The 24239-nt window shown below is 40.5% G+C and overlaps 1 protein-coding gene across 1 annotated transcript in view; it reads right to left on the reverse strand.

Annotated features, from left to right (window-relative positions):
• The window catches only part of LOC111547273 (apolipoprotein(a)), a 109330-nt gene that overhangs the window by 30888 nt on the left and 54203 nt on the right, over positions 1-24239 (reverse strand). The window contains exons 14-19 of the mRNA XM_031935526.1: positions 21776-21933; positions 20384-20543; positions 17272-17453; positions 15543-15702; positions 11579-11760; positions 10200-10359 (exon numbers count right to left, since the gene is read on the reverse strand). Coding sequence (XP_031791386.1) covers positions 10200-10359; positions 11579-11760; positions 15543-15702; positions 17272-17453; positions 20384-20543; positions 21776-21933 — 1002 coding nt within the window. The remainder of the gene's footprint in view (positions 1-10199; positions 10360-11578; positions 11761-15542; positions 15703-17271; positions 17454-20383; positions 20544-21775; positions 21934-24239) is intronic.

Consider the following 24239-nt stretch of genomic DNA (forward strand, 5'->3'; position numbering starts at 1 on the left):
CAGATGGATAGACTACAATAATTTTCTCCCATTCTATAGGTTGCTTGTTCACTCTGATGATAGTTTTATGCTGTGCAGAAGTTCTTTATTTTAATTAGATCTCATTTGTCAATTTTGGCTTTTGTTGCCATTGCTTTTGGTGTTTTAGTCATGAAGTCATCTCCCATGCCTATGTCCTGAATGGTATTGCCTATGTTTTCTTCTAGGTTTTTTTTTGTTTTGTTTTTTTGTTTTTTTTTTTTTTGAGATGGAGTCTCACTCTGTCACCCAGGCTGGAGTGCAGTGGCGCAATCTTGGCTTGCTGCAAGCTCCACCTCTTGGGTTCATACCATTCTCCTGCCTCAGCCTCCCAAGTAGCTGGGACTACAGGCACCCACCACCACACCCAGCTAATTTTTTTTTTTTTTTTTTTTTTTTGTATTTTTAGTGGAGAGGGGGTTTCACCATGTTAACCAGAATGGTCTCGATCTCCTCACCTCATGATCTGCCCACCTCGACCTCTCAAAGTGTCTTCTAGGGTTTTTATGATTTTAGGTCTTACATTTAATTCTTTAATCTATCTTGAGTTAGTTTTTGTATAAGGTGTAAGGAAGGGGTCCAGTTTCAGTTTTCTGCATATGGCTAGCAAGTTTTCCCAACACCATTTGTGTGGTGTTATTTCTGAGGCCTCTGTTCTGTTTCATTGCTCTATATATCTGTTTTGGTATCAGTACCATACCATGCTGTTTTTGTTCCTATAGCCTTGTAGTATAGTTTGACATCAGGTAGCATGATGCCTCCAGCTTTGTTCTTTTTGCTTAGGATTGTCTTGGATATACAGGCCCTTTTTTGATTCCATATGAAATTTAAAGTAGTTTTTTCTAATTCTGTGAAGAAACCAATAGTAGCTTGATGGGGATAGCATTGAATCTATAAATTACTTTGGGCAGTATGGCCGTTTTCACAATATTGATTCCTCCAGTTCATTAGCATGGAATGTTTTTCCATATGTTTGTGTCCTGTCTTATTTCCTTGAGCAGTGGTTTGTAGTTCTCCTTGAAGAAGTCCTTTACATCCCTTGTAAGTTGTATTCCTAGGCATATTTTATTCTCTTTGCAGCAATTGTGAATGGGAGTTCATCATGATTTGGCTCTCTGTCTGTTATTGGTGTATAGGAATGCTTGTGATTTTTCCACATTGATTTTGTGTTCTGAGACTTTGCTGAAGTTGCTTATCAGCTTAAGGAGATTTTGGGCTGAGACGATAGGGTTTTCTAAATATACAATCATGTCATCTGCAAACAGAAACAATTTGACTTCCTCTCTTCCTATTTGAATACACTTTACTTCTTTCTCTTGCCTGATTACCCTGGACAGAACTTCCAATACTATGTCGAATAGGAGTGGTGAGAGAGGGCATTCATGTCTTGTGCTGGTTTTCAAAGGGAATGCTTCCAGCTTTTGCCTATTCAGTATGATATAGGCTATGGGTTTGTCATAAATAGCTCTTATTATTTTGAGACATAAGCCATCAATACCTAGTTTATTAAGAATTTTTAGCAGGATTGGGTATTGAATTTTATCAAAGGCCTTTTCTGCATCTATTGAGATAATATTGTTTGGAATGCTTTCAGAAGGAATGGTGCTAGCTCTTCTTTGTACCTCTGGTAGGATTTGACTGTTAATCCCTATGGTCTGGGCTTTTTTTGGTTGGTAGGCTATTAATTACTGCCTCAATTTCAAAACTTGTTATTGGTCTATTAAGGGATTTGACTTCTTCCTGGTTTAGTCTTGGGAGGTGTATGCATCCAGGAATTTATCCATTTCTTTTAGATTTTCTATTTTATTTGCATAGAGGTTTTTAAAGTATTCTCTGATGGTAGTTTGTATTTCTGTGGCATCAGTGGTGATATCCCCTTTATTATTCTTTATTATGCCTATTTGATTCTTCTCTATTTTCTTTTTTATTAGTCTGGCTAGTGTTCTATCTATTTTGTTAATCTTTTCAAAAAACCAGTTCCTGGATTTATTGATTTTTTAAAGGGTTTTTTTTGTGTGTGTGTCTTTATCCCCTTCAGTTCTGCTCTGATGTTAGTTATTTCTTGTCTTCTGCTAGCTTTTGTATTTGTTTGCTCTTGCTTCTCTAGTTCTTTTAATTGTGATGTTAGGGTGTTGATTTTAGATCTTTCCCACTTTCTCCTGTGGGCATTTAGTGCTATAAATTTCCCTCTAAACAGTGATTTAAATGTGTCCCAGAGATTCTGACACATTGCATCTTTGTTCTCATTGGTTTCAAATAACTTCTTTATTTCTGCCTTAATTTTGTTATTTACCCAGTAGTAATTCAGGAGCAGGTTGTTCAGTTTCCATGTAGATGTGTGGTTTTGGGAGAGTTTATTAATCCTGAGTTCTAGTTTGATTGCACTTTGGTCTGAGAGACTATTTGTTATGATTTCTGTTCTTTGGCATTTGCGGAGGAGTGTTTTACTTCCAATTATGTGGTCAATTTTAGACTAAGTGTGATGTGGTGCTGAGAAGAATGTATATTCTGTTGATTTGGGGTGGTGAGTTCTGTAGATGTCTATTAGGTCAGCTTGGTCCAGAACTGAGTTCAAGTCCTGAATATCCTTGTTAATTTTCTGTCACGTTGATCTCATATTGGCTGTGGGGTGTTAAAATCTCCCACTATTTTTGTGTGGAAGTCTAAGTCTCTTTGTAAGTTTCTAAGAACTTGCTTTATGAATCTGAGTGCTCCTGTATTGTGTGCATATATAATTAGGACAGTCAGATCTTCTTGTTGCATTCATCCCTTATTATGTAATGCCCTTCGTCTCATTTGATCTTTCATGGTTTAAAGACTGCTTCATCAGAAACTAGGATTGTAGCCCCTCCTTTTTATTTTCTTTCCATTTGCTTGGTAAATATTCATTCTTTTCTTTATTTTGAGCCCATATATGTCTTTTCACCTTAGATGGGTCTTCTGAGTACAGCACAACAATGGGTCTTCATCCTTTAGTCAATTTCCCAGTCTGTGTCTTTTAATTGGGGCATTTAGCCCATTTATACATAAGGTTAATATTGTTATGTGTGAATTTGATCCTGTCATTATGATGCTAGCTGGTTATTTTGCCCATTAGTTGATGCAGTTTCTTTATAGTGTCGATGGTGTTTATAATTTGGTATGTTTTTGCAGTGGCTGGTACTGGCTTTTCCTTTCCATATTTAGTGCTCTCTTCAGGCAGGCCTGAAGTACTCTTGTAAGGCAGGCCTGGTGGTGACAAAATTCCTCAGCATTTGCTTATTTGTAAAGGATTTTACTTCTCTTTTGCTTATAAAGTTTAGTTTGGCTGGATATGAAATTCTGTGTTGAAAATTATTTTCTTGAAGAACGCTGAATATTCTACATCTTTCTTCGGTGTGGATGTTTCCTGCCCTTGAACATCAGACTCCAATTTCTTCAGTTTTGGAATTCAGACTGGCTCTCTTTGCTCCTCAGCCTGCAGATAGCCTATTGTGGGATCTTGTGATCATGAGAAAGGGGAGGTTCCAAGATGGCTGAATAGGAACAGCTCCAGTCCACAGCTCCCAGTGTGAGCGACACAGAAGATGGGTGATTTCTGCATTTCCAACTGAGGTACTGGGTTCATCTCACTGGAGCTTGTTGGAGAGTGGATGCAGTCCACAGAGCGTGAGCTGAAGCAGGGCGGGGCATTGTCTCACCCGAGAAGCACAGGAGTTCGGGGAATTCCCTTTCCTAGCCAAGAGAAGCCGTGACAGATGTACCTGGAAAATCAGGACACTCCCACCCTAATACTGTGCCTTTCCAATGGTCTTAGCAAACAGCACACCAGGAGATTATATCCTGCGCCTGGCTCGGAGGGTCCCATCCCCATGGAGCCTCACTCACTGCTAGCACAGCAGTCTGAGATTGAACTGCAAGGCAGCAGCGAGGCTTTGGCAGGGGCGTCTGTCATTGCTGAGGCTTGAGTAGGTAAACAAAGTGGCTGGGAATCTCGAAATGGGTGGAGCACACCATAGCTCAAGAAGGCCTGCCTGCCTCTGTAGACTCCACCTCTAAGGGCAGGGCATAGCCAAACAAAAGGCAGCAGAAACCTCCACACACTTAAACATCCCTGTCTGACAGTTTAGAAGAGAGTAGTGGTTCTCCCAGCATGAAGTTTGAGATCTGAGAACAGAAAGACTATCTCCTCAAGTGGGTCTCTGAGCCCTGAGTAGCCTAACTGGGACACACCTCCCAGTAGGGGCTGACTGACACCTCATACAGCTGGGTGCCCCTCTGAGATGAAGCTTCCAGAGGAAGGATCAGGCAGCAACATTTGCCATTCTGCGATATTTGCTGTTCTGCAGCCTCCACTGGTGATACCCAGGCAAACAGGGTCAGGAGTGGATCTCCAGCAAACTCCCACAGACCTGCATCTGGGGGTCCTGACTGTTAGAAGGAAAACTAACAAACAGAAAGGATATCCACAACAAAACCCCATCTGTATGTCACCATCATCAAGAACCAAAGGTAGATAAAACCACAAAGATGGGGAGAAACCAGAGCCGAAAAGCTGAAAATTCTAAAATCAGAGCACCTCTTTTCCTCCAAAGGAATGCAGCTCCTCGCCAGCAACAGAAGAAAGCTGGATGGAGAAGGACTTTGAAGAATTCAGAGAAGAAGTCTTCAGACTATCAGTAATAACAAACTTCTCTGAGCTAAAGGAGGATGTTCGAATTCATCTCAAAGAAGCTAAAAACCTTGAAAAAAGACTAGATGAATGGCTAACTAGAATAAATAATGTAGAGAAGACCTTAAAGGACCTGATGGAGCTGAAAACCATGGCACTATGTGACGCATGCACAAGCTTCAGTAGCAGATTTGATCAAGTGGAAGAAAGGGTATCAATGACTGAAGATCAAATGAATGAAGTGAAGCAAGAAGAGAAGTTTAGAGAAAAAAGAGTAAAAAGAAATAAACAAATCCCCCAAGAAATATGGGACTATGTGAAAAGACCAAATCTTTGTCTGACTCGTGTACCTGAAGGTGACAGGGAGAATGGAACCAAGTTGGAAAATACTCTTCAGGATATTATCCAGGAGAACTTCCCCAACCTAGCAAGACAGGCCAACATTCAAATTCAGGAAATACAGAAAACACCACAAAGATACTCCTCAAGAAGAGCAACTCCAAGACACATAATTGTCAGATTTACCACAGTTGAAATGAAGGAAAAAATTTTAAGGGCAGCCAGAGAGAAAGGTCGGGTTACCCAAAAAGGGAAGCCCATCAGACTAACAGTGGATCACTCGACAGAAACTCTACAAGCCAGAAGAGAGTGGGGGCCAATATTCAACATTCTTAAAGGAAAGAATTTTCAACCCAGAATTTCATAGCCAGCCAAACTAACTTCATAAGTGAAGGTGAAATAAAATCCTCTACAGACAAGCAAATGCTGAAAGATTTTGTCACCACCAGGCCTGCCTTACAAAAGCTCCTGAAGGAAGCACTAAACATGGAAAGGAACAACCGGTTCCAGTCACTGCAAAAACATGCCAAATTGTAAAGACCATCAATGCTAGGAAGAAACTGCATCAACTAACGAGCAAAATAACCAGCTAACATCATAATGACAGAATCTAATTCACATATAACAATATTAACCTTAAATGTAAACGGGCTAAATGCTCCAATTAAAAGACACAGACTGGCAAATTGGATAAAGAGTCAAGACTCATCACTGTGCTGTATTCAGGAGACCCGTCTCAGGTGTAGAGACACACATAGGTTCAAAATAAAGGGATGGAGGAAGTTCTACCAAGCAAATGGAAAACAAACAAAAAAAAAATGCAGGGGTCACAATCCTATTCTCTGATAAAACACTTTAAACCAATAAAGATCAAAAGAGACAAAGAAGACCATTAGATAATGGTAAAGGGATCAATTCAACAAGAAGAGCTAACTATCCTAAATATATATACACCCAATACAGGAGCACTCGGATTCATAAAGCAAGTCCTAAGAGACCTACAAAGAGACTTAGACTCCCACACAATAATAATGGGAGACTTTAACACCCCACTGTCAACATTAGACAGATCAATGAGACAGAAAGTTAACAAGGATATCCAGGAATTGAACACAGTTCTGCACCAAGCAGACCTAATAGACATCTACAGAACTCTCTACCCCAAATCAATGGAATATACATTCTTCTCAGCACCACATCACACTTATTCCAAAATTGACCACTTAGTTGGAAATAAAGCATTCCTCAGCAAATGTAAAAGAACAGAAATTATAACAAACTGTCTCTCAGACCAAAGTGCAATCAAACTAGAACTCAGGATTAATAAACTCACTCAAAACTGCTCAAATGCATGGAAACTGAACAAGCTGCTTCTGAATATCTACTGGGTACATAACAAAATGAAGACAGAAATAAAGATGTTTTTTGAAACCAATGAGAACAAAGACACAACATACCAGAATCTCTTGGACACATTTAAAGCAGTGTGTAGAGAGAAATTTATAGCACCAAATGCCCACAAGAGAAAGCAGGAAAGATCTAAAATTGACACCCTAATATCACAATTAGAACTAGAGAAGCAAGAGCAAACACATTCAAAAGCTAACAGAAGGCAAGAAATAACTAAGATCAGAGCAAAACTGAAGGAGATAGAGACATAAAAAGCCCTTCAAAAAATCAATTAATCCAGGAGCTGATGTTTTTAAAAGATCAACAAAATTGACAGATCACTAGCAAGACTAATAAAGAAGAAAAGAGAAAAGAATCAAATAGATGCAATAAAAATGATAAAGGGGATATCACCACTGATCCCACAGAAATACAAACTACCACCAGAGAATACTATAAACACCTCCATGCAAATAAACTAGAAAATCTAGAAGAAATGGATACATTCCTGGACACATACACCCTCCCACAGGCTCTGAAATTGAGGCAATAATTAAGAGCCTACCAACCATAAAAAGTCCAGGACCAGAAAGATTCACAGCTGAATTCTACTAGAGGTACAAAGAGGAGGTGGTACCAATTCTTCTGAAACTATTCCAATCAATAGAAAAAGAGGGAATCCTCCCAAATTCATTTTATGAGGCCAGCATCATCCTGATACCAAAGCCTGGCATATACCCAACAAAAAAAGAGAATTTTAGACCAGTATCTCTGATGAACATCAATACGAAAATTCTCAATAAAATACTGGCAAACTGAATCCAGCAGCACATCAAAAAGCTTACCCTCCATGTTCAAGTTGGCTTCATCCCTGGGATGCAAGGCTGGTTCAACATACGCAAATCAATAAATGTAATTTATCATATAAACAGAACCAAAGACAAAAACAACATGATTATCTCAATAGATGTAGCAAAGGCCTTCAACAAAATTCAGCAGCCCTCCATGCTAAAAACTCTCAATAAACTAGGTATTGATGGGACATATCTCAAAATAATAAGAGCTATTTATGACAAACCCACCGCCAATATCATACTGAATGGGCCAAAACTGGAAGCGTTCCCTTTGAAAATTGGCATGAGACAGGGATGCCTTCTCTCACCACTCCTATTCAACATAGTATTTGAAGTTCTGGCCAGGGCAATCAGGCAGGAGAAAGAAATAAAAGGTATTCAATTAGGAAAGAGGAAGTCAAATTGTCTCTGCAGATGACATGACTGTATATTTAGAAAACCCCATTGTCTCAGCCCAAAATCTTAAGCTGAGAAGCAACTTCAGCAAAGTCTCAGAACACAAAATCAATGTGGAAAGGGTGTTCTGTTCCATTGGTCTAACAATGGTGATCATTAAAAAGCCAGAAAACAACAGGTGCTGGAGAGGATGTGGAGAAATAGGAACACTTTCACACTGTTGGTGGGACTGTAAACTAGTTCAACCATTGTGGAAGACAGTGTGGCGATTCCTCAAGGATATAGAACTAGAAATACCATTTGACCCAGCCATCCCATTACTGGGTATATATGTATTTATATACATAAATCATGCTGCTATAAAGGCACATGCACATGAATGTTTATTGCAGCACTATTCACAATAGCAAAGACTTGGAACCAACCTAAATGTCCATCAATGGTAGACTGGATTAAGAAAATGTGGCACATATACACCATGGAATACTATGCAGCCATAAAATAGGATGAGTTCATGTCCTTTGTAGGGACATGTATGAAGCTGGAAACCATCATTCTGAGTAAACTATCACAAGGACAGAAAACCAAACACTGCATGTTCTCACTCATAGGTGGGAATTTAACAATGAGAACACTTGAACACAGAGTGGGGAATATCACACACCAGGGCCTGTCATGGGGTGGGAGGAGGGGGGACGGATAGCATTAGGAGATATACCTAATGTAAATGACGAGTTAATGATTGCAGCACACCAACATGGCACATGTATACATTTGTAACAAACCTGCATCTTGTGCACATGTACCCTAGAACTACAAGTATAATAATAACAAAAAAAGGATGTTGAATATTGCCCGCCCCCCATCACTCTCTTCTAGCTTGTAGGGTTTCTGCAGGAAGATCCACTGTTAGTCTGATTGGGTTCCCTTTGTGGGTAACCAAAACTTTCTCTCTGGCTGCCCTTAACATCTTTTTCCTTCATTTCAACCTTGGTGAATCTGACGATTGTGTGTCTTGAGGTTGCTCTTCTTCTGGCGTTTTCTGTATTTCCTGAATTTGAATGTTGGCCTGTCTTGCTAGGTTAGGGAAGTTCCCCCGGATAATATCCTGAAGAGTGTTTTCCAACTTGGTTCCATTCTCCTCATCACTTTCAGGTACTGCAATCAAAGGTAGGTTCAGTCTTTTCACATAGTCCTGTATTTCTTGGAGGATTTGCTCATTCCTTCTCATTCTTTATTCTCTAATCTTGTCTTCACGCTTTACTTCATTAACTTGATCTTCAATCTCTGATATCCTTTCTCCCACTTGATTGATTTTGCTATTGATACTTGTGTATGTGTCATGAAGTTTTTGTGCTGTGTTTTTCAGCTCCAAAAGGTCATTTATGTTCTTCTCTAAACTGCTTACTCTAGTTGGCAATCCTTCTAATCTTTCTTCAAGGTTCTTAGCTTCCTTGCATTGTGTTAGAACATGCTCCTTTAGCTCAGAGGAGCTTGCTATTACCTTCTGAAGCTGGGACCCACTTGAGGAGGTACCCTGTCCCTTATCAGAGCTCTAGTGCTGTGCTGGGAGATCCACTGCTCTTTTCAGAGCTGGCAGGCAGGAAACTTTAAGTCTGCTGAAGCTGCATCCACAGCCAACCCTTCCTCCAGTTGCTGTCCCAGGGAGATAGGAGCTTTGTCTATAAGCTTCTGACTGGGGCTGCTGCCTTTCTTTCAGAGATGCCCTGCCCAGAGAGGAGGAATCTAAAGAGGCAGTCTTGCTACAGTGGCTTTGCCAAGCTGCAGTGCACTCTGCCCAGCTCAAACTTCCTAGCGGCTTTGCTCACACTGTGAAGGGAAAACCTCCTATTCAAACCCCAGTAATGGTGGAGACCCCTCCTCCCACCAAGCTTGAGTGTCCCAGGTCAACTTCAGACTGCTGTGCTGGCAGCAAGAATTTCAAGCCAGTGGAGCTTAGTTTGCTGGGCTTCATGGGGGTAGGATCCACTGAGTAAGACCACTTAGCTCCCTGGCTTCAGCCCTTTTTTCAGGGGAGTGAATGGTTATACAAAAATTTAAATATAAAATTTATATATAAGTATATAAATATTCAGACTATATATAAATATTCAGATGTGTGTGTGTATATATCTATATGTCTTAATTTGTTTTTTACTTATTACCCGTGACAAAAATGGCAAACAAACCTTCGGGAATTGAAGTTTAGAATGACAAAATTGCATGGGTGAAAGATGACATTGATTTTTAGTGGGCATTGTGGAATGGTACTGTATTTAACCATTTGGTCATTTGATCTTCTGAGCTTTACATGAATGTGACTTCACCATCTCCGTATATTCTGCTCCTTCCATAAAACTATTAAGAAATATACCAGGCCTAAAATTTCTCTTCTCTTAGACTCTTTGCTCAAAAGCAAAAGTCCTAAGACATTTTGCCAAAATGTGAGTCTAAGAGAAATTTGTCCCTAGGAAGTGAACTTAAAGCATGGCTCTTCTAACCAACATTTGAGTTGGCTGTTGCTCCTCTTACGGTTTTAATCAAATACATACGCATTTGGGTAGTTTTCTGGGGTCCTCTGATGCCAATGTGGTATCATAGATGACCAAGATTGACAGTTCCTCCCTGTGACAGTGGTGGAGGATGTGCCTCGATAACTCTGTCCATCACCATGGTAGCAATCCTGGACCACAGGGCTTTTCTCAGGTGGTGCTGAAATTAAAATAAAAGAAATCATAGTAATTGCATGAGCAGAGAAACATGGGAGACAATTTATGTCACAAACTGGACAGTAGCCTCTGAAAATTATTACTATTCTTTTTTCTACTAGTAGCAAAAGGATGTGAAAAGACTCAATAGAGTCATAGGTTTCTAGAATTTTAATAAGTTCAAAGAAACATTATTTTTAAATCTAAAGATAAAGAACAGAGCAAAATGCTGGACACTGGAAATTACATTCATGTGCAGCTCCATCCTATGAATCTCCACTGGGTTTTCATGAGAACCACAGGGCAGAAGACCAGAATGCAACGCATTCCTTGGTGGAGGCTGTAGGAGGTGACTGGTGGTCAGTCAGGAGCAGACATGAGACCCTTCCACATTTCCTTAGACCGTTGCTCATACCAAGGCAAAAGCCTTAACCTTCAGAAAATTTGGGCAGGAAATCATCCTGCATTTAGGAGTGCAGGCAAAGACTCATTGTTTCTCACGGAGGGTTAGAGACAAACAACTTACTCCCTTGGAGGAGAGATAGGGAGTCTTCTGGTACCCAGAATCCTGAATTGCAACAAAGCAGAATTCTCTTCCTCGTCTTCTGTAGACTCACTGCTGATGCAAGTTTCATGAGAAGAAGAGGCAAGAACACCTAGAAATTTCTAACTTCAAAGCCATGTGAACAGAGCTGTGAAAGACTGAGGTAGGTCAGGGAGAGAGAGCATTCGTTGGTTACCTCCTGCTGTGTAGCCCCAGGACAATTAAAAAGAATGCAGTTTCCTTAGGTTTCTCTAGAATATCATACTCAAAGGCCACATTCTTAAAGACTGCAAACTATGGATTGCAGTGAAAAAGGTCTATCTGAAATCACTGGAAAGGCTTATTGGCTTGGAAATCTTCACATATTTGGCAGGTTGTTAGAATATCCATTTTGGCTAGGACACTGAAATGACCCACTTAATAACCAGGGGAGTGGTAAGTACAGTGCCCTGGAGTGTCTGTGCGCTTCCAAAGACACCGTGCCCTTCCTAAAGACACTGCCTCCTCATGGGGTGCCAAAAATCACAGCTCTGGATCCCCCAGAGAGGGCGCTGAGGCTTTCTTCCACAGAGCAGACCCTCAACCAACCCTCCAGTGTACCACTGAAGGCTTCTGCATCAGTAAGATTTTCCATGGCTTTTCATCCTAGTGTATAGATGTCTAATCACAAACATCTTACCTTGTTCAGAAGGAGCCTCTGTGCTTGGAACCGGGACCACCGTGGGAGTTGTGAGGACACTTGATTCTGTCACTGGACATTGTGTCAAGTTGCAGTACTCCCACCTGACACTGGGATCCATGGTGTAACACCAAGGGCGAATCTCAGCATCTGGATTTCTGCAGTAGTTCCTGGTCAGGCCACTGCAAATTTCAAAACAATACAGGTCACCAGAGATGGGAGAAGATTCAAGAGCACTTAGCCCCCTCTATATTTTGCTGTAACAAAGCGTTAACAAGTACCTTTGAAATATTCCCATTATACATACAATAATATTGCCATAAGCAGAAATGGTCTTCAACTTCAACTTATCAACAAGTGTGGACACATCACGGATGATAATTTTTATTTTAAAACCTCAAAAGTAGTATATGCTCTCTATAAAAACTGAGATAATACATGTCTGTACAAGAAAGGATCAGAATATCCTCCTTTCACCTTCTGCCAAATACTTTCCTCCAGAATAAATGACATAGATTTCGAAGTATATATCTTAGATTTTTTTAATGCACATACAAAGGTATCTCTGTCTGTCTAGCTCTTTGTATCTCTCTCTATAGGACTATATAGTAATAGGTAAGTTTGAACTCAAATACGTTTCCCCAAGGAAGAAAGGACATCCAAGATTATATATATCCCATGCAAGCCCCCTTACTCTAGTCATAGTGTAGCATAAATGCTCTACATTTGCAATATAAAATAATCATGAAAATAGTATTACTATAAATACTGTATCTGGCAGAGCAAGGAGGTTTGGCTCTACAAAACTTATAAAAGCTTCCCTGGAAAACTAGCTCCCAGGCAGGATGTTGCTTCTCTAGGATTGGTTCATGGGCAGGACCTCCTCTCCTGCTCTCAGTCCATCCTCTGCTGGCTGCAGCCACTCTGGGACTGAAGGAATGGGTGATGAGTTGAAAGAACAGCGGGACCCAAGGCATAAAGGGAGACGGCTAGGTAGACTATGGGATCTGAAGGGGCCAAGTGGCTATGGAGGAGTCAGAAAACAATGCAGTAAGAGGCACAACAGGTGAAGACCCTAGGCTGGGGGAATCTTGGAGAATGCATTCCCCCTTATGCCACCTAAGAACGTTGCTCCAACCTCTCAGAATCCTCATATTATTTTTCTTCTACTTACATAGCATTCTTTCACATCTTTTGTTACACAATCCTGCTGATGAAACATTCTTTTATTTGCTCTTTGTTTTTAGGATGACAGAATATGTACTTACATAACATTCATTTTCAATGGAATTGTTTGCTGTGCACAGCGTTTAAGTTTGCTGTTTTTTTTTTCCTTCTTATCACTCTAAAGGTGTTATTCCATTGTTTCTGACTTGATCTTTTTTTTTCTTCTTAGTGTGTTATTTCATTGTTTCTGACCCGATCTTTTCTTCTTCTTACCACTCTACAGGTGTTATTTCGTTGTTTCTGATATGATCTTGTTTTCCTTCTTACTACGCTAAATGTGATATTTTGTTGTTTCTGATTTGGTCTTTTTTTCTTCTTACCACTCTAAAGCTGTTATTCTATTGTTTCTGATTTGTGTTGTTTCTGATGAGAAGGCATCAGTCATTTGTGTCACTGTTACTCTATGTAAAGGTATGCTTTTTCCCTCAGGCTTCAAATAAGATTTTACTTTCTATCTTTGATTATGGACAATTTAATTATGATGTGTCCAACTAAATCATACAGTTTTACTTTTTAAAATCCTATATCTGATCCATTGAGCTTCTTGACTATGTGAGTTTATCATATTTTCTGTATTTAGAAAGTCATCAGCCATCACTGTTTCAAGTATTTTTTCTGTTCCAACATCTCTTTCCCCTCCTCTGTGACTTGCTTTAAACATATATTAAATATTTTGATATTTTCATAAATGTCCTTGAGGCTCTGCTAATTTATCTGCTCAGGCTCTGTATGAGTGTGCTGTGGTTTGTACCACCCTAATATTTTCTAGTTAGCTTTATCATCTGTACTATCTAGTACGATTATAAGGCCACCTAGTGATTTTCTCATTAAAGAGATGTCTCTTTTTTTAGTTCTTGACTTCCATTTGGTCCTTTTACAATTTTTCTTTCTGTTGATATTATCCATTTATTTATTTCTTGTTCATGCTTTCTTTAAATCCTTGAACACAATTCTGATACATACATTTTAAATCTCCTTGCCAATTCTGTTATTTTTATCATTTTGGGGTCTGTTTGTATCGACTGATTTTTCTCCTGGTTATGGATAACACTAAATGCTTTTTGTATGTTCAGCAAATTTTTAAACGTATGTAACACATTGTGGATACCATATAATTGAGCGATTTAATGTTGTTTACCTCTGAAGAGGTTATGTTTTCTTCTGACGGGCAATTAATTTACTTGGAGATCACTTGGATCTTTTTAGACTTGGTTTCTAAGCTTTTCTAGGGTGTTTCCAGAGTAGACTTTATTCTAGGAATGCATTAATTCTACTCCTGAAGTATGGCTTTTTTGGGGTCTCTGCTGAATGCCCAAGATGTTCAATGAGGTGTCTCTCCTCAGGCTGGTCAGAGCTCAAATACCTCCCAGGGCTGCGTGAGCTCTGGCATCTTCATTGAGTTCACTGTTCCCCTGCAGTTGTTCTTTCCCCAGTAGCTGCTCTTTATTCTCCTTTCTCTCTGGAACATCTTTCTGTGCATACACAGCTTTCTATTTAGCAGAGACTTGAGGAGACTTCTGTGTGTATTCCTGGAGCTCCTTTTCTCCACAAATACTTTCTCATTATTACCTAACCTAGAAAATATCAGTTTTATTAGTTACCAAAACTCCAGTCTCTCTTCCCAGTTTAGCAAGACTGCTGTGGAATGGTTTGGTTAAAACTCTTTGCCCTTAAGTGTAGGAAGAGTAATTATGGGGTTGATCTTATTTGTTTTCCTTTCTAAATTATCTCAGGTTATACTGTCTGCTGTCCAACATGTGCAAACAGTTTTTCCATATTGTTCATACTGACTTATGGCAAGAGGCCAGTTCTTGTCAGACATGCATTTTTTGTCCATGTACCTGCCCATTTTAATCACCACAACTGTTTACTTTCTGACTTTCATCTGCATTCCTGCTTTTACTCTTCCTGGCAACCCATATCCCTTCAGAAAACTGGTGCTTAGAACCCAGTGTGTTCATACAGGTTAGTACTCATATATAAATATATGCACTAATTACTTCTTCTTCTTCTTCTTCTTCTTCTTCTTTTTTTTTTTTTTAAGATTGAGTCTTGCTCTGTCACCCAGGTTGGAGTGCAGTGGCATGCTCTCGGCTCACAGCAAAGTCTGAATCCCAGGCTCAAGTGATTCTCCTGCCTCAGCCTCCCAAGTAGCTGGAATTGTAGGTACCCACCGCTATGACCGGCTAATTTTTGTATTTTTGGTAGAGATGGGGTTTTGCCATGTTGGCCAGGCTGGTCTCGAACTCCTGATCTCTGGTGATCTGCCCACCTTGGCCTCCCAAAGTGCTAGGATTACAGACCTAAACCATTGCACACAGCCTGAATTTGTTACTTCTGATCCATGTCAAAAATGGCAAACACAAACTTCACTTCAGGGAATGGAGGATAGAATGATAGAATTGCATGGTTGAAAGACTGCATGGATATTTAGTGGGCATTGTGGAATGATACTGTGTCTAAGCATTTGGTCATTTGATCTCCTTAGCTTTACATTAATGAGACTTCACCACCTCCATATATCCTGCTGCTTCCATCAAACTGTTATGAAATATAGCAATCCTAAAATTTCTCTTCATTCAGACTCTTTGCTCAAAAGGAAGGTTCCTGAGACATTTTGCTACAAACTCTGAGTCTATGAGAAATTGGGACCTAGGAAGTGAGTTTGTAGCATGGGCCAGCTAAGAGAAATTTTAGTTGACTATTGTTCCTTTTATGGCTAACATGATAGACATACGCATTTGGATAGCATAATGGGATCCTCCGATGCCAATGTGGTGTCATAGACAACCAAGACTGACATGTTCTTCCTGTGATAGTGGTGGAGAATGTGCCTCGATAACTCTGTCCATCACCTTGGTAGCAGTCCTGGACCCCAGGGCTGTTTTCAGTTGGTGCTGAAATTAAAAGAGAAAATCAAGCTCAGCATTGCCTAGAAAAGAGAAACATGTGAAAAAAAATTATGACACACAAGGTGGAATAATCTGAGGATTAACAATTTACACTCTTCTATAGTAGCATGCAAATTGAAATGTAGAATAAAGAATATAAATAGACTCATAGGATTCTTTTTTCAAAATTTTTTTTTTGAGACGGAGTCTCGCTCTGTCACCCAGGCTGGAGTGCAGTGGCCGGATCTCAGTTCACTGCAAGCTCCGCCTCCCGGGTTTATGCCATTCTCCTGCCTCAGCCTCCCGAGTAGCTGGGACTACAGGCACCCACCACCTCGCCCGGCTAGTTTTTTTGTATTTTTTAGCAGAGGCGGGGTTTCACCGTGTTAGCCAGGATGGTCTCGATCTCCTGACCTTGTGATCCACCCGTCTCAGCCTCCCAAAGTGCTGGGATTTATGACTACTTATTAAATTTATAGAATCCTATGAGTCGGCCAGGCGCGACTCATAGGATTCTATAAATTTAATAAGTAGTCATAAATATTTCAATTCAACCCTGGAAAACTAAAAAAGGAGCAAACAAAAAACAGATCAGAGTGCCTATACTTCAAAATTACACTCATGTGATGGTCTTTTGCTTACACCTCTTCTGGGTGTTCATGAGAACAAGGCAGGAAATCAGGGTGCCATGCATCAGGCTGTGCAGGCTGTAGGTGGTGATTGACTGTCACTGGTGGGTCAATCTTTGCACATTTTCCTAGACCACTGCTCCTCCAAAGCAAAAGCCTTCAGATTCTGGGGTATGAGGCAGAAAAAGATCTTGCATCTAGGACCTGCAGGTAAACACACATTGCCTCTCAGGGAGCAGGAGTACAGGCCAAAATTTTATAGCCTAGGAGGGGAGACAGAGAATCTTGGGCCCAGGATCAACAAAGCTGACATCCACTACTCTTCTTATCAAAAAACAATGGAGATACATGTTCCATGAGGAAGAGGGATGAGAACACTGAAAAATCCCTTCCCTCAAATCCTAGGTGTGCACAGCCTGTCCAAGATGAAGGTAGGCTTAGGAGATAAAGAATTCGGTGGCTATGTATTGCTTCAAAGACTCAGGACAATACGGATCTAATGAAGTCATGTTAAGTTTCTCAAGAACAACAGCCTCAAAAATGGCATTCCTCCAAAATGGTAAAGCTGAAGACTGCAATAAACACTGCCTATTTGAAGAAAGGGCTGGACAGGCTTAGGAGCTTGGTAAATCATCACAAATTTGGCAGGATGTTAGAATATCCATCTTGGCTGGGACAGTAATATGATTCATTTGATAACAGGGGAGTGGTAAGTCCAGTGTCCTAGAGGGTCTATACCCCTTTTAAAGACACCATCCCTCACATGGCACTCAACATCACAGCTCTGGTTCCCCCAGAGAAGGCACTGAAGCTTCTACCCATTGGCTGTCCATGACTTCACCTTCGACTTCCCGTACAGCACGGACGGCTTCTGCATCTCAAAGATTTTGCGACTCTTTTTATCCCAATGTCTGAGGGTATGGTTGTCTGATTGCAGACTTCTTACCTTCTTCAGAAGGAACCTCTGTGCTTGGAACTGGGACCACTGGGGGAGTTGCGAGGACACTTGATTCCATCACCAGACATTGTGTCAGGTTGCAGTACTCCCATCTGACACTGGGATCCATGGTATAACACCAAGGGCGAATCTCAGCATCTGGATTCCTGCAGTAGTTCTTGGTCAGGCCACTGCAAATTCCAAAACAATACAGGTCACCAGAGATTAGAGAAGAAACAACGCCACCTGGCACCCTTTATGTTTTGTTGTAACAAAGTGTTAAGCGAATTTGAAATATTCTCACTAAAAGTCCCAAAACACTCACAAATGGTCCTCAACTTCTAAACAACTGTGAACATTTCAAAGACAGATTATTATTCTTATTGTAACACATTCAAAGTTTATAAGAAAACTGAGAGAAAACATCAATGTGTAAAAGAAAGGATCAGAATACCCTCCTTCCACCTTCAGCCAAATACATTCCTCTGGATTAACCAAGAGGGATTTTGAAGTGTGTCTTGTAGATTGTTTTATGCACATACAAATGTTTCTCTGTCAGGCTTTCTGTATGTCTCTCTATAAAACTGCATGATCTATTCAGTGTTTGATTTGCTGATTTGTTGTTTACCAAAGGAATCCATCCACATGATCTAAATTCCTGAATTTATTTACATACAGTTGGTCTCAATATCTACTTCTCAGCTTTCAGACCTGGAGGATGCTAAGCAATGGTGCCTCTCTCCTGTTACTCCTGATGGTGATGGATATGCTCCCTCCTTGGTCTGTCATCTGTTTAGCCAGACTTTGATCATATGGATCTTTTCAAAGAACCTAACTTTCTATTTCATGGATTTACTCCTTTGTTCGTCTATTTTCTTGTCCACTGAATGTCATTGGTTTGGACTATTTCCTTCCATCCACTTTTCTTGTGTCTTATTTGCTTTCCCTTGCCTAGATATGTAAGCTGGGTCTTATTAAGCTGTGGTCTTAGATCAACAGCTGTCAAAGCTTTTGTTCATAGGAACCCAGCTTTTTTCTTCTTAGCTTTGAATTGGGGCGATTTAACTATGATGTATCCCAGTAAATCATAGAGTTTTGCTCTTTAAAATTCTATATCTGAGTCATTTAGCTTCTTGACTATGAGTTTCTTGTTTTCTGGATATTTGGCATGTTGTGAGCTATCATCACTTCAAGTATAATTTCTGTCACAATATATTTTTCTTCTCCTTCTGTGACTTGCCTAAAACATATATTAAATGTGTGGATTTTTCCTAGATGCCCTTGAGGCTCTGTTGATTAATGGGTTCAGTCTGTGTGTGTGTGTGTGTGTCTGTGTGTGTTTGTGTGCCTGTCTGTTGGTCTGCCTGTCAGTTCTGTGGTCTGTGTAGCTCCTATTGAATTATTTTCAAGGTCACCTTTCCTACCGTAATATCTAAAGTGACGATAAGGTCATCCAGTGAGTTCTTCATTAGACGTGTACCTTTTCTCAGTTCTTTAATTTTCATTTGGCTTTTCAATTCTTTTCTTTTCTCTTGCTATTCTGCTTTTGTTTCTCTCATGGTCAGCTTTTGCTGACATTTTCCAGAAACATAGTTCTCAGAGGTGCATTTTAAATGTTCTCACCAATGTCATTAATTCTATCATTTCTGGGCCTGTTTGTGGTGAGTGATTTTTCTCCCAGTTATGTATCATAGTGAAAGCTTCTTGTGTTTCTATTAAATTTTTAAATAGAAGGCATGCAATGGGAATGCCATATAACTGAGCAACTTGTATTTGTCCCTTGCCTCTAAGCAGGGGTTGAGTTTTTGTCTTGTGGAATGCAGTTAATTTACTTGGAGATCATTTGGATCCTTTTAGACTGGCTTGGAAGAAGTCACCTTTTAGACTGGCTTGAAAGAAGGATTGCTGGAGTGTTTCTGGAGTCACCTTGATTCTGGAGTCACCTTGATTCTAGGAATAAGATGATCCCAATCCCAAGGTACAGCTTTCTTTGGTCTCTACTGAAAGCCCAAAATGTAGTACTCTGAGTAGTCAGAATTCAAACATCCCCCAGTGCTATGTGAGCTCTGTCATCTCCATTGAGCTCACTGTTCCCCTGCAGTTGTTCTTTCCCAAGTAGCTTTTCTTTATTGTTCTTTCTTTGTGGAAACTCTCCCTGTGCATATGCAACTTTGTGTTTAGCCAAAGACTTGAGGAGACTTCTGTGTGTATTCCCGGAGCTCCTTTCCACCACAACCCCTTCTCATTCTTAGCCAGCCTAGAACATATCAGCTGCCTGAGGCATCACAGACTCCAGTCTCTCTCCTCAGTTAAACAAGACTACTGTGGTCAACTGGGCTCCATCTGCTTGTCCTGCAATCCAACACTGTGTCCAGGAAGGAAGACAGGTGATGGGGTTGATCTCCTTTGATTCCCTTTCTCAGTTCTCTCAAGCCTACCATATCTGTTGTCCAACCTGTGAAAACAGTTTTCTCACATATTTGATAGTCCTTCATGGAGGAAAGGCTGGCATAGCCAGATCTGGGTTTCTGTCCATCTTCCTGAATGTGTAACTCTTCAGCATCTCTACACTTCCTGACTCTCAGCTGCCGTCCTACATTTGCTCCTCATGTGCTGGCAACATAGATTTTCAGACACCTTGTTCTCACAACCCAGTGTGTTTGTACAGGTTCGAGGAGAAAGTGATTGGAAGATCTCAATGTCAATATAGATGTCCTTTACTTGTTACCCAAGACAAACATGGCAAACACAACCTCCACTCCAGGGCTTGGAGAATAGAATGACAGAATTCCCTGGTTGAACTATTGCACTGGTCTTTAGTGGGCATTGTAGAATGGTGCTATTTCTAAGCACATGATCATGTGTTCTCCTGAGCTTTCTATTCATGAGACCTCACCACCTCCAAGTATCCTCCTGCTTCTGTCAACTATGAGAAAAAAGAACTGGCCTGACATTTCTCTCCTCTCAGACCCTATGCCCAAAGCAAGAAGCCTGAGACATTCCATCCAACATTCTGGGTCTCAGAGAAATTTGTTCATAAGAAGTTAGCTGGAAGCATGTCTCTTCCAGGAGAAATTTAAGTGGGCGGCTGTTTCTCTTCAGAGAAAACTCAAAGACGTACCCATTTGGGTAGTATTCTGTGGTCCTCTGATGCCAGTGTGGTGTCATAGAGGACCAAGACTGACATGTCCTTCCTGTGACAGTGGTGGAGACTGAACCTCGATAACTCTGTCCATCACCATGGTAGCAGTCCTGGACCCCGGGACTTTGCTGCGTTGGTGCTGAAATTCAAAGAGGAGAAATCAAGCTGAGTAATTTCCAGGACACAGAAGCATGAGAAAAAAATCTATGACAGAAACAGGACAGTCATCTCTGAAAATGACGACCATGCTCTGTTCTATATTAGGAGGCAGATGGACAAGCCAATAACAAAACTCAAAGATCCATAGCATTCTGGAACTTCAATGAGTTTTTAGAAAGATTTTCTTTAAAACCTGGGCACCAAAGGACAGATCAGAGTGCCTGTCAGTCAAAATTGCACCCACGTGCATGTTCTTTGGCAAAGATCTCTTCGGGGTGTTCCTGAGAACAAGGCAGGAGACCAGACTGCCACGCATCGGGCTGTGTAGCTTGTAGGTGGTGATTGTCAGTGGGGGCAGACATGAAAGCATCACACATTTACCCAGACCACTGATCCTCCAAAGCCAAAGCCTTCAGCTGCTGGAACATGAGGCAGGAAGCAGTCCTGCATCTAGGACTTGTAGGCAAAGACACATTGTCTCTCAGAGAGGGGTAATGGCCAAAATTTTATTCCCTTGGAGGGAAGGCAGGAAATCTTGGGCCCAGATTGTAGACTGGGCATCAAAGTAGACATCCACTACTCTTCTTCACAAAGAGCAACATAGATACGTGTTCCATGAGAAGGAGGGGCAAGAACACTAAGAGATCCCTTCCATCAAAGCCTAGATGTGCAGCGCCTGCCTAAGATGAAGGCAGACAGGGAGACGGAGCATTTGCTGGCTATGTGCTGCTACCTAGACCCAGGAGGATATGGAACTAAGTATGTTCATATTAGGTTTCTCAAGGTTGACAGACTCAAAAACCACATTCCTCTGAAATTGCAAAGCTGAAGTTTGCAATAAATACTGCCTACTTGAAGAAATACCAGGAAAGGCTCATGATGAGCTTGGTGAATCATCACAAATTTGGCAGGATGTTAGCATATTCATTTTCACTAGGACACTGAAATGATCTGTTGAATAACCAGGGGAGTGGTAAGTTCAGTGCCCTAGAAGGTCTGCACACTTCCTAAAGACACCACCCTGTCACGGAGTGCCAAAAATCACAGCTCTGGTTCCCCCAGAGAAGGCGCTGAGGCTTCCTTCCCATTGGCTGACCCTGAGTCCACATTCAAATTCTCGTGCAGCATGGAAGGCTTCTGTATCACTAAGATTTTGCAACTCTTTTCATCCCAATGTCCAAGGGTGTGGTTGTCTGGCCAGAGTCTTCTTACCTTGTTCAGAAACAGCCATGGACATTGCGAGGACACTTGATTCTGTCACTGGACATTGTGTCAGGTTGCAGTACTCCCATCTGACACTGGGATCCATGGTATAACACCAAGGGCGAATCTCAGCATCTGGATTCCTGCAGTAGTTCCTGGTCAGGCCACTGCAAATTATAAAACAATACAGGTCACCAGAGATGGGAGAAGATACAAGGGCACCAGGCATCCTTTACATTTTGTTGTAACAAAGTGTTAAAAAGTAACTTTGAAATATTCTCCCTAAAGGTCCCGTAACAATCACAAATGGTCCTCAACTTCTAAACAACTGTGAACATTTCAAAGACAGATCATTATTCTTATTGTAACACATCCAAAGTTGTCTATACTCCATAAGAAAACTGAGAGACGTACTCAAAGACATACCCATTGATCAATGGGCATCAATGTGTACAAGAAAGGATCAGAATACCCTCCTTCCGCCTTCTGCAAAATGCATTCCTTTGGGTTAACTAAGAGATTTTGAAGTGTGCCTTGTAGACTGTTGTATGCATATACAAATATTTCTCTGGCTATCTGTGTGTCTTTCTGTAGGAGTACACAATCTATTCAGCGTCTGGTTTGCTGATTTGTTGTTTACCTAAAGAATCCATCCACATGATCTATATTCATGAATTTATTCTCATACAGTTTTTCTCAATATCTTCTTGTCAGCTTTCAGACTTGGAGTATGGTATAGCAATGGCTCCTCTCCCCTGTTACTCCTGATGGTGATGGTTGTACTCCCTCCTTGGTCTGTCATCTGTTTAGCCAGACTGTGGTCAATTACATGGATCTCTTCAAAGAACCAACTTTCTGTTTCATGGATTTATTCCCTTTTTGGTCTATTTTCTTGTTCACTGAATGTCATTGGTTTGGACTATTTCCATCCATCCTCTTTCCTTGGGTCTTATTTGCTTTTCCTTGCCTAGATATTTAAGTTGTGGTCTTAGATCAACTGTCAAAATGTTTGTCCATAGGAACCCCCACTTTCTTTTTTTCTTAGCTTTGACATCAGACAATTTAACTATGATGTACCCCAGTAAATCAGAGTTTTGCTCTTTAAAAATCTATACCTGAGTCATTGAGCTTCATGACTCTGAGTTTCTCATTTTCTGTATGTTTGGAAATTTGTCAGCCATCACAGCTTCAAGTATAATTTCTGTCACAACATCTTTTTCCTCTCCTTCTGTGACTTGCCTAACACATATATTAAATGTGTGGATGTTTTCCTAGATGTCCTTCAGGCTCTGTTGATTAATTGGTTCAGTCATTGTGTGTATGTGTATTTGTGTCTGTCTTGTGGTTTGTCTAACTTTAATTGAATTATTTTCTCGTTCACTTTTCCTACCATAATATCTAAAGTGATGATGATAAGGCCATCCAGTGAATTCCTCATTACAGTATACCTTTTCTCAGTTTTTTTTTTTTTTTTTTTTTTGAGGCATCTAGAATTTATTAATTGACTTTTGAAATTGTAGTAGCTTATATATGTGAAAGAAACTATAATAGAAGACAGATAATTTTTTTAAAAGGTTTGTTTTGTGTTTTTAAACTTCCATTTGGCTCTTCAATTCTTTTTTTTCTGATATTATGCATTCGTTTATCTCATGGTCAGCTCTTGCTGACATTTTCCTGAAATACAGTTCTCAGAGGTGCCTTTGAATGTTCTTGCCAATGCCATATTCCTATTATTTCTGGGTCTATTTGTGTTGAGTGATTTTTCTCCCAGTTATGGATCACAGTGAAAACTTATTTTGGGTCTAGTAAATTTTTAAATGGAAGTTGCACACTGGGGATGTCATATAACTGAGCAACTTGTATTCATTCCTAATACAATAGGGTTGTTGTATTACCTCTAAGGAGGGTTGAATTTACTTTCTTCTGGAAAGCAGTTAATTTACTTAGAAATCATTTGGATCCTTTTAGACTGGTTTGGAAGAAGAGTTGCTGGAGTGTTTCTGGAGTCACCTTATTTCTAGGAATCCGAAGATCTTACTCCCAAAGTATGGCTTTCTTTGACCTCTACTGAATGCCCAAGATGTTCATTGAGGTGTCTCTCCTCTGAGTGGTCAGAACTCAAATATCTTCCAGTGTTATGTGAGCTCTGGCATCTCCATTGAGCTCACTGTTCCTTTGCAGTTGTTCTTTCCCTGATAGCTTTTCTTCATTGTTCTGTCTTTGTGAAAACTCTCCCTGTGCATACACAGCTTTGTATTTAGTCAAAGCCTTGAGAAGACTTCTGTGCATATTCTTGGAACTCCTTTCCTCCACAAATCCCTTCTCATTCTTAGCCAGCCTAGAACATGCCAGATGCCTGAGGCATCACAAACTCCAGTCTCTCTCCTCAGTTAAGCAAGACTGTTGTGGTTAGCTGGGCTCCATCTACTTGCCCTCCAAGGGTCTCCAGGAAGGGTGCCAGGGACATGGTATG

Source organism: Piliocolobus tephrosceles, chromosome 5 (genome assembly GCF_002776525.5).
Source record: "Piliocolobus tephrosceles isolate RC106 chromosome 5, ASM277652v3, whole genome shotgun sequence".
In the NCBI taxonomy this organism is placed as follows: Eukaryota; Metazoa; Chordata; class Mammalia; order Primates; family Cercopithecidae; genus Piliocolobus; species Piliocolobus tephrosceles.